This window comes from Heloderma suspectum, chromosome 10, assembly GCF_057233095.1.
Source record: "Heloderma suspectum isolate Gila_16-S chromosome 10, 16-S_ref, whole genome shotgun sequence".
In the NCBI taxonomy this organism is placed as follows: domain Eukaryota; kingdom Metazoa; phylum Chordata; class Lepidosauria; order Squamata; family Helodermatidae; genus Heloderma; species Heloderma suspectum.
The window spans coordinates 20,892,798-20,907,871 of NC_139467.1; the positions used below are offsets into that span (position 1 = coordinate 20,892,798).

Here is a 15,074-nt window from a genome sequence, read left to right on the forward strand (position 1 = left end):
ACCTTAAACCTAGCTCCGTAGCAGACTGACAACTGGTATAGATCCTTTATATTCAAATTGCAGGCACAGGAAATGCAAAAACAACAGCAAACCCACCATGTAAATGCAAACCCACAATGACTGGGGGTTCACACAATGACCGCTGCCCACTGTGGCTTATTTATTTATTTAAGCCATGGTGAGTTGCAGCACAGGTGGGCAGACAGTTTGACTATTCAGACCCCAACAGGGGATTGCCATGATCTGTCATGTCATCCAAACCTGGGTGGCAGGGGCTGTTTGAGACAGCCTAGGGGTTATTTGAGAGCTGTTTAACTCCTGCTGCCTGGGTTTAGATGACACAACAAGCTATGGATGGGGGTTGCAAAAGGCTCTTCATGGCTTATATAAGCCATGGCGAGCTGTGGTGATTGTGCAAACCAGGCCTATGTGAAAGTGATCAAGCCACTATGCCCTGTCCCACCCCCATCTGCAATTTGGAGATAATACTGATCTACCTTACAGAGTTGTTGTAAGGATCACAGAAATAATGTAGGTGAAGTACTTTAAGTACTAGATGAAATCCAGGTATGATTCATTTTTCCCCCAAAATCCAAGAGAAGCCAGACACCCTGGGATCACATTCAGGAACCCTAAATGCTCCTCCCCCTAATTGCAGAGGATTAGGAGCTGGTTATGTTGGCTCAGTATGCAGAGAGGAATGCACTCTGCACATGCTCAAAGCAGTCTGTTCATGATTCAGTGACGTGTTCCAAGGCAAAGCCCTAGTAGCGGTAGGGGAGAAAGATTTACTTAAATCTTGGCTCAAATTAAGCCTTGCCTATAGGTTAGGCAATTATAGTACTGACATAGCTGTGGCTGGCTCTGCGGCCAGTTTAGCCTGTGGTTTTACTTAGGCCTACACAGGACTATTTAAGTGAGGTGGGGGAGATGCCAGGCTCTGTGTGACTGGGTGGCCCTTGGGACCAAGCAGTGCCTGGTCAGGAAGCTGCCTCGATGTGTGCAGTTGTTGCATCAGATTGTTGAGAAGCCCGCATTTCTCCAGAGCCTTTTGCCTTTCTATTCTTTCTCACCTTTCCCCCCCTGCAAAGCCAGTCCAGTCAGAAGATCATCACAACATCTCCCACCACAAATAAATAATGCACCTTCAACACTTTTCAATTGAGGAAGCCCAGAACTAGGCTACAAGCAAATATCAGGGGGAATAAGGGCTTGATTTCAACAAAATAAAGAGTCCTTTTGGGCGGGGGGGGGGGGGGAGGCTGGGGAAACATGCCCAAAAAATAAAATAAAAAAGCCTATTTAATGAGGCTCTGTGGAAGGACCTTAGTATGTGAGAATCCTCAGGTGCATTCTTTACAAGGCTATCACAGCTTTCTCCAATCTGGCATCCTCCAGATGTGCTGGCTAGGGATAATGGGAGTTGTAGTCCCACACATCTGGAGAGCACCAGGTTGTGGAGGGATGGGCTATTGGATCAGGACCATATATGTTATCACCCGAGCAGCAAATCGCCCCCTCCCCAACAGTAAAGATGCAGAGTAGTACCCAAGCTTGGTGGAGTTAAGTTGGCACCAGAAGCAGAAATCTCACAACAGCGTCAGTAAAAATATGCTAATAATTTTTTTTTGAATGAGTCATAATTTGCAGTTCTTTCACGACAGCCCAAATCAGCAACCCTGTGGGATTTTGGTGCTCCGTAATAAGAGAAAGGGGCCCTTTTAAAATGAAACACACAGCCAGAGGCATCCACCAGTCCCCTCCGCAAACCTTTAACTTAGCACTCCCTGGGTAGTATCCAGTGTTAGTCCTACACAGAGTAGACCCATTGAAATGAATGGGGCTTCATTTCGTCGTGACTAACTTCAGTCTCATTCATTTCGGTGGGTCTTCTCTACATAGGACTAACATCGGATACCAGCCCTGCCTCCCAGCGTGACCTGCCCCGTTATGAGAGGACATGTGGAAGGAGGCACGTTTTACGTCGCACGGACGGACAGCCTTCCGCAACCAGCTGCGTTCCTCTCCCCGCATCGCACCCGCCAAGATCGGCCCTTCTGAGCCGCGGAGGGGGGTCGGCCTGGGTGGGTGAGCCGAGCCCGCCCTGCCGGCGGCTGCTCATTGTGAGCGTGAGATAGATTTTTTTTTTCTTAATGAGTGCAGCCTCCCAGGCAGCCAATCGGGAGCCGGGGTGGGCGTGGCCACGCTCTGCCCTGCTGAATGAGCAGGAGCTCCCTGGAGGCGGAAGGCTTCAGTGTGCAGAAGTAGCTGCTGGGGGAGCGGAGAAGCGGGGGCTCGTAGGAAGCGGCCCGGCGCACCGAAGGGCGCCAGCATCGCGCTTTGCTTTTGCTTTTCCAACTTGACTATCGCCCCCCGCGCCCCCCGCGCTCGCCCCCATCTCTTCCCCCACACGCTGACTCCACTTTTGGCTTTCCATCTCGCCCCAGTCACCAAGGTCAGGACAGAACCTGGGTTCTCACTCCCCCCCCCCCAAAAAAAACCCCAGCAACAACAACCAATAGTCTTGAGCTGCCGGAATCGTCCCTGCCTTGCTGAGGAATCCCAAGGCGGACACGCGGGAAGGACGACCGTGTGAACGGAGGAGGCTCCTGCGGTGGGAGACTCATTCCTGCTGAAGCTCTCCTTGCCCCCCCCCCCGGCCCCCGCTCAACCCTTCCCCCGATGCCACCCACTATGAGGACGGCGCTTCTGCTGACCTGGACCGTATCCCTGAGTTACTTTGCAGATCCAGGTATGGACTGAGGTCGATTTGTTCTTTCTTTTGGGGTGGGGGGAACTTCCTTGCGATGGCAGCGAGACAAGGGGGAGTAGGTGGGAGCCTCCCAATCTGCCAGCTCGAAGGGAACACTCTAACCCCTTCCACTACCATCACCCCAAAACCTGGCCAGTTCCAACTCTCCCAAGAAGATAATAGTTTATGGCTTTATTATTAGGAGGACATCGACCCGGGGATGTGGGTTAGGGAGGGAGAGTGTTCCTGGCAGGAGTCTACTCAAGGGAATTACACCTCAGGACGCCCGGTTTCTGTTCTGAACACTGGGAGAGGACGTGGGGTTCAATGGTTAGGGCAGAGATGGAGGGGCTAGGACTCCTGGGTTCCTTCCTTTGGGAATGAGGGAGGGGTTTTGAGACTCGGGATTGCTGGGGGTTTGTGGGGAGGGGGGGCTCATCTGAACTATGTCAGTGCTCCTTGAGTATGTATGTGTGAGTACGTATGACCTTGAGGAAGACCCACTCTGTGCCCCCGCCTTTGCCGCTCGCTGTTATCTTGGGGGAGGGGGGGTGAGCCAGCCACCTCCGGATCGGCAGCGAAACGAGCTTTTCTTCTGTGGGGAGGGTCTTTCCCCCTCCCCACCCTGACAGAGCACCCTCTGCAGTTTCAGCTCCAGAGGTGTGGGGGGGGAGGGTGATTGGTAGAGAGAATGATTCCCATACAGACCCTGCGGGTTGGGGGGGCCTGAGTGGGATGGTGGGGAACTAAACTAACATCACCCTTATCCCCTAAAAAGTGTTCTTTTTAGTAGGGGCGTTTGCTTGGGGTTAGGGTTGATCTAAGTTCCATTCCCCGGGCTGACTCCCTCTCGTGGTTAACCTTGAACGGCTAAATTGAACGCAGTCTCGATTTATGCCTCCCCCTCCCGCCCCACTCTCCTTTCCCCCCCTCCCCACCCATTCCTTCCCTCCCCCTTTAGTTCTGCAACTCGAGCCCGGCTAGCGTTCTTCACACTTCGGTGTCATTCAAGGGCTGTTGTATTATTTAGCATAGCTTTCCATCCGAAATGGTGGAGGAGGAGAAAAAGACAGGGCATTGCTTGGAGAGCCCCTGAAATCTCCCCCTCTCCCAATATGGGAAAGCTTCCTCCTGATCGTGCTTCCACCACCACCCCACTCGCACCTCCCAGCACTTCTTAAAGGGTCCCCCCCAGCACATCTTAAGCCCCTCTTAAAGGGACTTGATGGCACCCATTGTCTCCTGTGCATAATTATGAGAGGTGCAGGGGCTTAAGGCCCCCAAATCCCAGAAATATGGGCTTCTGGTTGTGGTTTATTTCAACATCATCATCAACATCAGAACACCTTTCTGTACTGTCCATTTGCTGAAGCTCAGCAGGGGAGTCAAAGGCACTCTGCACATGTTCGAAGTTATGCTTCTGATGTCCCATAACTGACATTGAAGGAGGGGGGTGGGATGGGATACAGGTTCAAGCTGAGCCACGTAGGGCACACTGGAGGGTGTTCAGTTTGGTGGGCTACCGGTTGGCTTCACAGCTCCCAATCATAATCATTTTTCTTTCTTGACCTGGGATGTGAGCCCCTCCCATGGGCTATAGATGTGCAAGGAGCAGGCCTGGCCCAAGTGGATTTTCCATCTTGCTCAGGCCACACCGCCTAAGAGGGCACATTTCCCTCTCTCCCTGCAAAGTGGCACACAGCACAACCCACTGGGAAACTTCTCTTGCACAAGCCCCCATGGAAAGAAACAGGAACCGATTCAGAAGGGAGCGCAGGCCAGGGTAGTTCATTTCAGTGGGCTATGGGACGGTGCAACGCAACGGACTGGTGGATTATGGGTCCGGCATCTGCCTGTCTTCTGCTCTGCTTCCCGTAAGGGCATCCAAAAATCCGCGGCCTCCCCTTCGCCCTCAGCGTGGCCAGGCAGCTGCCTCTAAACAGGGCCATCCTGGCAGTGGGTCACTGGGAGGGGCCACCAGCCGGTGGACGGACGGACGTGGCTGCCTCCCTCCGAAAGGGATTCTTGTATGTTTGAACAGCTCTGCCACTCACCAGTCGCACTGCAGTGATGGCAGAAGGTGCACCTGCTAAACTTCTCCCTGCCATGCACTGCCTCTCTTAAAGGCCCAGGAGCTGGCTTATTCTTGGGGAATGCTGCCCTCCCCCCCCCCCCCAATTCTGATCCTGGCAATCCTACAGAGCTGGTCGGGCATCCTGGCTCATCTGCTATCAGATGCCTTCAGTGGCTGTAATGGGAGCGCAGAGAAGTGCCCCTGGGGTAGGGTTAGGGGGGTCGGAATGTGTAGGGAGCGGAGGTGTCGAGGGGACGAGTGAATTCACACTCGCACGCCTGGCTTGGTCCCGTGCCCCCCAGCTATAAGTTCCCTTTGCAGTAACACTAATGATTGCTGAGTGGTTGTGGTACTCTTACCCTGGGGTGCCTGCTCCTCGCTGGTGTTGAATCAACCTCTGTGCGAGGGTGGGGAGGGATTGGGGGCAGGAGGGGGCAGTGTGGAATGATGGTATGTCTTAAGCCAGCAGCTAGAGGCAGCAGCCGGAATATGGGAGAATGTGATGGTCCCTGGGGGGAGGGGGTAAAATTAGAGGACAGAAGTAGGATTTCTAATGTGCATAATAGGCCAGCTGAGCTCCTCTCCCTAGAATAGATCTTTGTGTGGCCAACCTGTGCAAACCACAAATAGGAAGCGAATAGTCACAGCAGCAGCCTGATAAAGAGTTCTGTGTATTTCAGAAGCCTGCATGTGTCTTTGCTGACAGAATTTGGTTCAATCCCCACCAAAACTACAACTACACCTCCTGCTGTTACCTTTCTTATTTTCTTGAACAAATGCACTGTTTATGTCTATCAGGGGATTGAGGAAGTAACTGGCAAAGTAGGTTGTTATCTACGACAGCTCACACAACACAGTGTGAGTTAATTTCCACGGTGCCACCAACTTGTTTGGGTCATTTTGTGTCATTCTCTGCTATTGAACGTTGCAATATCCATTATGTGGATAATCTTGAACATTTTCAGAGCTGGGACCCATCTGTGACGTGGATGTGCAACATGAGACCTACTTTAGGATTAGATGTCTTCTCTCTGTTTTTCTCCTCCTTTGTCTCTTTCTCCTTTACAAAAAATAAGCAACATTCCTCAATCATGCCCCACCCCACCCAAGAAAATAATGGTGCCATCACTGGTAAAACTCACACCACTGGAACCTACCCATGACCTCAGTTTTGAGTCATGACTGACCGTTTGAAGACTGATGGTGTATATCAGCATTTTTCAGACTTTCTACCTTCAAGGAGCACATCAGCTTGTCTGCGAAAGACCTACTGTCTACCTGGCCTTACTAACCCTTGTGTTTGGCAAAGGTTTGGAGAAGTGTTCTAAGGCAAGAGTGGGGCAGAAGATAGTTTGTGATCTCCTGGTAGATCTCTGGGTGATTTGCAATAGATGGGCAAGAGTTTCTGACTCCCAATTTTGTTAACAGTAGCAACAACTAAACAGCATCCTTTGCCTCACCCCCAACAGCGCAATCCTATGCATGTTTACTCAGACGTTAAGTCCAACTGTATTTGATGGGGCTAACTCCTAAGTAAGGGTATATAGCATTGTATAGCTTTCAGGCTGCTGAAACTGAGATTTGGGAGGGGGGGGACAATGGGTTCTTTAAATATAGGACTGTGAGCTCAGTTCTGGTACCGAAAACTGGCTGAGCATGTGCTCAGAGGCAGCCTTGTTCCTCAATTCTCAGAGTATGTCTGCATCCCTGAGCCATCATTTTTGCACCTGGTTCTGGTTGGTGGACCCAAGGGTTCTAGTAAAAACAAAGTTGGCCCTGCAGATTTCCAGTCTGCCTAGCCCTGTTCAAAGGTATGCACTCAGTTTATTGAATCAGAGGGTGGCTAAGCATTTGGCATTGCTCCACATGTGACCTAGAATGCCCCCCGCCCCACAACCTGGTGCCCATTTCAGGGGAAGATCCATCATGGCTTTCAGAGAAGCTTGTTCCTCCATTAAGAAGCTCCTGATAAGCCACTGTGGAACCCTGGAGTTCCTTGGAATACATTTCAAAAGCCACCATTCTGTTTCAAACTATTTTAGTAACATACAATAAGACACCTCTGTCTTTATCAAAGCATTCAGACTGCACACAATTCTTCAGCAAGCCAAAGGTGTTCAGAGCCTGTATGGTGTATTGTGTGTCCCTGATCTGTCCTGGTTTCCTTTTTTTTAAGTATTTGATATGTAATAGATGTAATGAACCTGTCTGTTGTCAAATGTTCACAGCTTCTGCCCATCCAGACTGGGTTTTTGCCCCTTTCTGCTTCAGGGGTTGTTTTTGGTGTTCCAGCAAAGAAAGAGAGAGAGAGAGAGATTTCAGCTGCCTCTAAGAATGATAGAAAAAGGATGATCTTCCTCCATCTTTTTAAAAAAAATAATAATTTAAAAAATTCAGTCATCTCATTGAGAAGCTGTGTCACTGAAATTTGGCAGGAGCAAAAGCTGGCCTGGGGGATGTGCCTTCTGTTGTCTCTGTGGAAATCCACTCAAATTTGCAGTGATCTCAAGTTGGCAAAGTTGCAACGAGTGCATTTATCTGAATACTAATGCCATGCCTGGCCTGTATTAAGTTATGCAAATGAATACCCCCTTTGCCTATCGCTGACACAGAGAGGGTGGGGGTGGGAGGGATGGTTGGTCGGCCACCCCAGGGGTGGTGCTGGAAGAGAAGGAGGGGGAGAGGGCTACTTGGTAAGGCTGACGAACAATTATAACGGATGCATTGATCAACTAAAAATAAGCTTTGCAGTAACTCAAGGTGATCTTTAGAGTGTATTGTAGGAAACGAATGTTGTGATGTGTTCCTTCTTCCCCCCACCCACTCTGGATGAAAGAACAAATCATTGAATTGCTGGGAAACCATCTTCGCTAGGGTTACACCTACTTGGGAATCTGGGGGCTCAATCAAGACAGTTAACCAGTTGAGAACATCAGAAGAGCCCTACTGGACGGTGGTGCAGTGAGGACATGTTAGACCCTGGACTTAATTGTCTTATGGGAGCCCCCTTTGAACAGCCATGTATGCTTGTATAGTTGTGAACCGCACAGCTAATGTTTTTCTTCCCACCCTGCCCTCCTCCAACCATCATTCCATGCTTTAAAACTGCTTCTAAGTTCCTGATATGTTAGGACTACTACAACAAAACTGTTTACCAAGCCTGATTTTTTAAAAAAACAAACCTCTGAGCATGTGTAGTTTGCATTTTAAATTCACAAACTTGAATAGCTTCGTGACTGCAGGAACAAAATAGAAGGGCTGTTCACAAAACATGCTATCCCACACTCAGTGGTTGAGTGTGGGGGTTTTTGAACTGTGGGTTGTTTGTTGAACTGTGGGTTATCAAGTTGTCTGAACACAGCACGTTTTCCGCAGGGTGGGTTATCGTGCTGTCTGAATGCAGCCACGGTGGCTTGTTAACCATGCAGTGTGGCTTGTTAACCACCCTGAATGACCTAACAACAAGCCATGGATTCTCAAGGTGGCTTGTTCGAGAAAAATAAGCCACACTGCATGGTTCACAAGCCACCCTGGCTGTGTTCAGACAACACGATAAACCATGGTTCAACAAACCCACGGTTCAAAATAATCCACACTGAACCACTGAGGCTGGGTTAGCGTACTGTGTGAACAGCCCCGGAGTTTGTTTCTGCACTTGCTGCTCTCTGCGTGGTCATCTGCCCATGCCCCTGGACTTTGGCCCCAAAGTCCAGCACTAGCTGCACCGCTGCTGCCAGATCAGACTCAGTTAGATCCATCTGGTCTGGCATCATGTTTTCTTGAAGCATGGTCTTCCCTCCCCACCCCAATTTTATCCTAACAACAACCCTGTGAGGTAGGGTATGCTGAGAGAGAGAATCAGTAGCCAAACATCATCCAGTGAGCTTTGTGACTAAGTGGGGACTTGAACCTGGATGTCCTCAATCCAACACTCTAACCACTACGCCAAGCCGGCTCTCTCTCAGATGCTGTCCAGATGCTCCGTATAGACTGACAGCAGGCCATGAATGCGATAGCCTTGCTGTTTCCTCCTGGCATTTTGTCCTCAGTGCCATGCTGCCTCTGAACTGGATGTTCCCTTTACTGACCACAACCAATAGCTGCTACTGGCCAACCTCTCTTGTCTATGCTTTCTTTTTAAAGCCATGTCTAAGCCAGTAGTCAACCATCCTTGCAATGCGACTGTGGCACTGATTGGTCTAAAGCTCTCCCAGGTAAAGGGAGGGGTGCTATTAACATTGGAACAAGCCCCAACCACCTTTGACACATTCATCCTTCATGTTTTCAAGCATACACCTACAAATAAAAAAGCAGTGTAATATATGGCAAGGCCCCTGCTCTTAAGCAGGGCGGGGTGGGGGTGTATTCTGTGCTTAAAAATGTAACATTTTGAACCAGGGAAATCCAGTTTCTGGGCCAAGAAATGCTAAATTCTGTGATCGGTCTGTATGCATGGTGCAAAGTAAGTTAAATTCCTGTATTTTTGCATATATCAGGAGTGGGGAATCTGGTGGCTGGTGGCTCTGATGTCAGTGGGGCAGTGAATTGGCTTTGGGTGCAAAGCCCCACAGATAGCTCCTTTAGAGTTCTAACTGAAACCTGGACTGGATTCACCACCCCAGTGGCATAAGAGCCACCAGCCTCCACTAGGGGAATCCATGGCCCTCCAGATGTTGTTGGCCTCCAGCTCCAGAACCAGAATGGCCGATGGTCAGGGATAATGGAAGTGATAGTCCAGCAACTTCTGGTGGTCCTCAGGTTCCCCACCCCGCCATACATTATCCTTCTGCTGGTCATAGTGTTGGTCTGGGAGCTGGGAGATCCGGTCCCCACTAGGCCATGGAAGCTCACTGGGTGACTTTGGGTCAGTCACAGACTCTCAGCCCAACCCACCTCACAGGGTTGTTGTTGTGAGGATAAAATGGAGAGGAGGAGGATAGTGTAAACCACTTTGGGTTCCTTGCAAGAGGAAAAAAGGTGGGATATAAATGCAAACAATCAACAAATCGGGGCAGAAAGCTAGGCAGGACACTTGACCCCCTTTCCCTGGAAATCCTGCTCCCCAAGCTGTTGCAGTTTCACCAGGCATTCTCCATGCTCTAGACTATCAAATCAATCTTCCTAGCCCTGAGGGCTAGAAACTTGCATTTTTTTCAAAAGTGAAAAATGGCTTTCTCAAAAGGCTGAATTCTACACTCAATATAAATTTCCACGCTTGCATTGTGTGAGTTAACAGGAATTGTCAAATGCTCACACGCGGTCCTGCCCACAGCTGTGTGGGCCGCAGGGATTGAATGGCATATGAATGATGGATGGCATCTGAAAAAGCACCATGTTGATGTGTCCTTTGCTGTGTGATTTGGATCATCTGTTCCTGGGTTTGTATCTGCCCTGGATTTCCTCTTAGTACTAATAAAAGTGACTATGAAAGAGCTTTTAGTTTGTAACACAGCCTTCTCTGACCTGGTGCCCAACCTGGTGTTTTGGATGACAACTTCTAGACCACTGGCCATGCAGACTGGGCCTGATGGGAGTTGACGTCCAAAATGGCTGGAGGGTACCAGGTTGGGGAAGGCTGCTATAACACATGCTCAGACCAGTAGCCACCTGGCTACTGGGAGATTCGGCAATTTCATGGATACTTGGAGGAGGTTGTTGCATTTTCCCTTGACTTCCATATTGGATCGACTGCTACACGTGCAAACAAATGAGATGATAGAGCCCTGAAAGGGCAGGGTAGACTGTACCACTTCAGAGTGCAAGACAAGAAGATTGCATCGTTGAGTGCTTCCCAATGCTCAAAAAAAGAAAACACCCCACAAGTAGAAAAGTGGCACATCAGGTAGAGAGCCAGTCAGCAAGCAAGCATCTACCTCTCCTCCTTCACACCAACGCTGTTGTCTGGGCCAGAGGGAGAGGCGACTGAACGAGCAGGTTGCAATGATGAAGAGGAAGGGCAGGTCTGGGGGCGCTCACCAGTGGGCCCCCTACTGAGGTATGGGCCCCCAACCGTGCAACCTTTGACGCTGGCCCTGCTGCTGCCACCGTTTTGAGTGTAAGGTGCCCGTTGGTGGTAGCGGCAAAGTTGAAGCACTGCCTCCATCTAGCTGCAATGCTGTTTCATGTTCTTGGAGACCAATGCAGGGAGACCACTCATACCAAGAGAGCCAAGTGCTAAAAAATGCATGTGGGCAGGCTGAAGAGCAGAAGGAGAATGATGAGGCAGAAGTCCAAGCAGCCATCTCCTCTTGCTTCTGAACATGTGTTGGGATTGTTTAAACAACTGCACTGATGCCAGCCCTCCCATATTGTCAAATAAAGTCTTTGAGACATCTATGGAACTCCCCTGCCCTACCCCCTGTATACAAAAATCCTAATGTGAGAGTGGTCCTGCAGCCAAAATTTAGCAGAGCTGATTGGTTGATCCAGTCCTGCCCTGCTCCTTGCCAGGAATCAGATGGGGGTGTTGATAAGGGATTCTCCTCTTACCCCCAGAATGTTTCTGGTATTGGCTTGAGATGCTTGGGTATGGAGCCCTGCTGTGCCAGTCCCCAGATACCAGGGCTCTCATGGATTATTCCGTTTGCAGATTTGGGTTTGTGTCAGGGTTTGTTGCATCATGCAATTAAGGGGGGGGGGCGTTTGGTAGGGTGGAGAGTCCATTGATTTCAAAACACGCACCAAAACAAATGAACTGCTAGGTCCAGTAATGAATGTATAGCGTGGCTATCTCTGTAAATAGTGGCATGCTTCTGTGGATGTAAAGGCCCTTGCACTGTATAAAGTGGTAGTTGCTATTAAACAAAATAAAGCTCTTATTTTTCCCGAGCCTCCTCCTCTGTCACGAAGTAATTGTCTGCTCCCTTAATTTCCTGCGGCGGTAAACATTTGGATTGATTTTTAACACGTCTGGAGAGATGCTTTAAGATAGCCATTGATTATTACCAGCTAAAATTGTTGCAGGAAACAGGAAAATTGAATTTTCTCAGAGGGAGAAAAAAGACACAGAAGCCTTCAAAAACTGCAATTATTACATGCTTGATGGCCACTAGATAGACTGGCAGGATCCCAAAGATTTTGTCACTGCTGAACATATTTCACAGGGAAGGGAGGATTCAAAGGGCCGTGCGAGTCTTTCCCTGCAGTTATTGCTTCTTCTAGATACCAGGCTTGACTTGACATATTGGTTTAGCCCCAGAACCTGTTTTTACTGCCAGCCCTGGGACGCATGGAGCTGTGGGATAATGAATGCATTCACTGTGAAGGAAGATAGTGTTCTCAAGACACTGCTTCTCCAATTGTACAGGAGCATGCAGAGAGATAGAATTACCTATCTCATAAACTGGCCTCCACTCAAGAGATTCTAATATATTATTTGGCTTTGGTTTGTTACATGGCCAGGTCCCATGGCAAGCACTAGCGATGGGAGGAGAGGGAAATTCATTTGGCTAATTCGCACTTCCCAAACTAATATGCAAACCAAAACAGAAGTCTACTTTGGTATTTGCACTTCCCCAAAGTTTGTGCAGCAGTTTTCCAATCAAGAAATGCACATATTGACACAAAAATGTCAGTATGAGTGAAAATATGGTCCAAAATACATTATTTTAGGGGCGAATGCTTGGAAATGTGTATAATAGGAAAAATTGCAAAGTAAAGGGTGTATATTAGGAGTAATGAATATCAATTTCCATGCTGACATTAAAACACACACGCACAAATTGATATGGAAATAGGACGAAGTAAACTTAAGATTAGAAAAATGAGAAACGGAGAAACCAAAACGGAAAGATTATCTATCCCTAGCTAGGACAGCAGAAGAACTGAATTTTCTGCTTATGTTCATATCTTTTAATTCTACTAGTACAGTACTTTCTTTTCTTCTTTTTTGCTGCCTGAACCATATAAATGGATACTCATATATGTTTTCGTTTGTTTGTTTTTCTCCTCTGGAGCAGCTGGTTTCTAGACAAGCCCATGAACATCTCCTGCAATGTTCCAACTGCTAGGACACAACTGTCAGCTTGCACATGGCATGAGCAATGCTAAAGGCAGTGCACCACCCAAAAGTTGTGTCTGGGCCCATGTTCAATTGCATGTTGCCACAGTGTACATGAGTCCAGAAGTTTTTGGGACTTAGCTGCCACTGCAAAATCGATACTTTTATTTGTGTGCCCTGTAGCACCTAGCCCACATGCAGATTAACACAGCCTTGTATTTAAGTAGTTGCTTGGTCACCATCGGTGATCAGAAATTTCTTACAGGTGAGTGAGCGAAATTCTATGCGGGTGAGTGAGCAGGCTGATGAAGGAGGGATGGATTGTTCTTACTTCCACGCTAGCCAAAGAGGAAAGAAAGCCCAGTCTACCATAACAGCATGGAAAGAAAAGATGCTAGCCTCTTAGAAAACTAGGGTGTTTTTTTAATATAAAAGCCTGGATTAGCAGCCTACTACAGCGGGAGGCAACTAGTAGCCCTCCATATATTTTGGCTTACATCATCTCCATCTTCCTTCCCCACCCCCTTTCACACATTTTAGATTGTAAGCTCCTGGGAAGAGGGTTGCCATTTTATTGTAACTCTATAAAGTGCCATGCATTTATTTATTGATTATTGATTTATTGAATTTATGCCACTCTTCCTCTGAGGATCTCAAGATGGCGTACATGATTTCTCTCCCCTGCAATTTTAACTTCACAACAAACTTGTGAGGTAGCTTAGACTGAAAGGTAGTGATTGGATTAGGACCTCCCAGCAATTTCATGGCTGAGTGAGAATTTGAAATCAGGTTTTCCCAGTCTGAGTGCAATACTTTGTCTAACCACTACACTAGTTAACGATGAGAAGTAGTCACTCACTGCTCCCTTAACTCAGGGGTAGGCAGACTTTAGGCTTGTGGAATCTGTTTTTTACTAGAACTCTTAAGGTCCACCAATCAGAACCAGGTGCAAATTAGTGGCATGGGTGGACAGACATAGCGGAGAATTAAGGAACAGGATGCCTCTGAGCACATGGTCAGCCCAGGAATTTGTGTAACAGAACCAAACTCACAAGTCCCTACATGCAAAAATCTACTCCTGGTTTTCCCCCAAGTATTGTTTTTCAGCAACCTAACTTAGGAGGGGAAAGGGTGCAGTCCCATGCAGATGGCTGCAGGCCTCTGAACTCAGACGCTTCCGGCCATCCAATGCAGAGCGGGATCTTTGCCTCCATGCTCCTCCCACTCTGCATTTGAGCTAGATGGGCTTTTTTTGCCCATCTAGCTGCAGGGTTGGGAAGGGGAAGGCAAGAAGGTTGGGGAGGCCGGATGATACCTTGTAAACCACCCCCCAGTCCCTTCCCCTCTCCACCCACGGAAGTGCATCCTTTACCTTCCCTCCGAGGTCACCTTTGCAACCTTGGAGAGGCAGCCGGCACAGTTCTGTCCATGCCGGCTGTGAGGGGGAGGGGGCATAGGCAGGGAGCTCGGACTCCTGAGTCCAAGATCAGAGCACCGTCTCCAACCTCGGATCCAGGAATCCAAATTATCCTTTGGCCCCCCAGATGCTATCTAGGGGCCATAGGATGGCCGTCTTCGTTGTTGCTTTTGTTAGACAGTTGGGAGTCAGAAACCCTTGCTCTGCAAATCACCCAGAGATCTTCCAGTAGATCCCAACCTACTTTCTGCCCAGCCCTGCCTTATAAACAGCTAGAAAACGACAAGGTCAAACTATATTGTTTTCAAGTGAATACCCTAATACCATTTTCCCCTGAAGACCCGCAGGTGAGAGTGAGTTTAAAACATGTGTCTTCAGAAAATATTATTTGTAAAAACAGCAAATCCACGTTGGTCTAATTATACTATTTTTCAATCACACACACACATATTAAAATCCTTCTCTGAATGATGATTAATCCACAAAATGTTGAACAGGTAAAGTATTGGTTGTCTTGTTCTCTATTCTGCTTCCATGTTCTCAGCCTATAAGTAGCCTATTTGTCTTCCCAACATACAACAGGCACCCATTATCTAGATGGCATTGCTGCTGTTGCAAATCATGGAGCCAATGTATAGATATATTCATATTTTCAAGTACTTTATCAGTAGAGATTGAAAACATAAATCACAGTAGCCACATTTAAACTGTGGTGCTTCTTGCACATGGTCTGTAAAGAGAGCACATACCAGATTCCCCAGATGGTTAGGAACATCTATGTGCAAATATAGGTGGATGTACATCCTGCAGTGAACGGTATGCCCATGTTTAA

The 15,074-nt window shown here is 48.3% G+C and overlaps 1 protein-coding gene across 2 annotated transcripts in view; it reads left to right on the forward strand.

Moving 5' to 3' along the window:
- The first annotated feature begins 2,682 nt into the window (after positions 1-2,682).
- The window catches only part of KIRREL2 (kirre like nephrin family adhesion molecule 2), a 56,375-nt gene continuing 43,983 nt past the window's right edge, over positions 2,683-15,074 (forward strand). Inside the window, exon 1 of one of the 2 annotated variants that reach the window (XM_084814385.1) lies at positions 2,683-2,752. In XM_084814385.1, the coding sequence (XP_084670511.1) occupies positions 2,683-2,752 (70 nt within the window). The remainder of the gene's footprint in view (positions 2,753-15,074) is intronic. The other variant, XM_084814386.1, reaches the window with a different exon arrangement.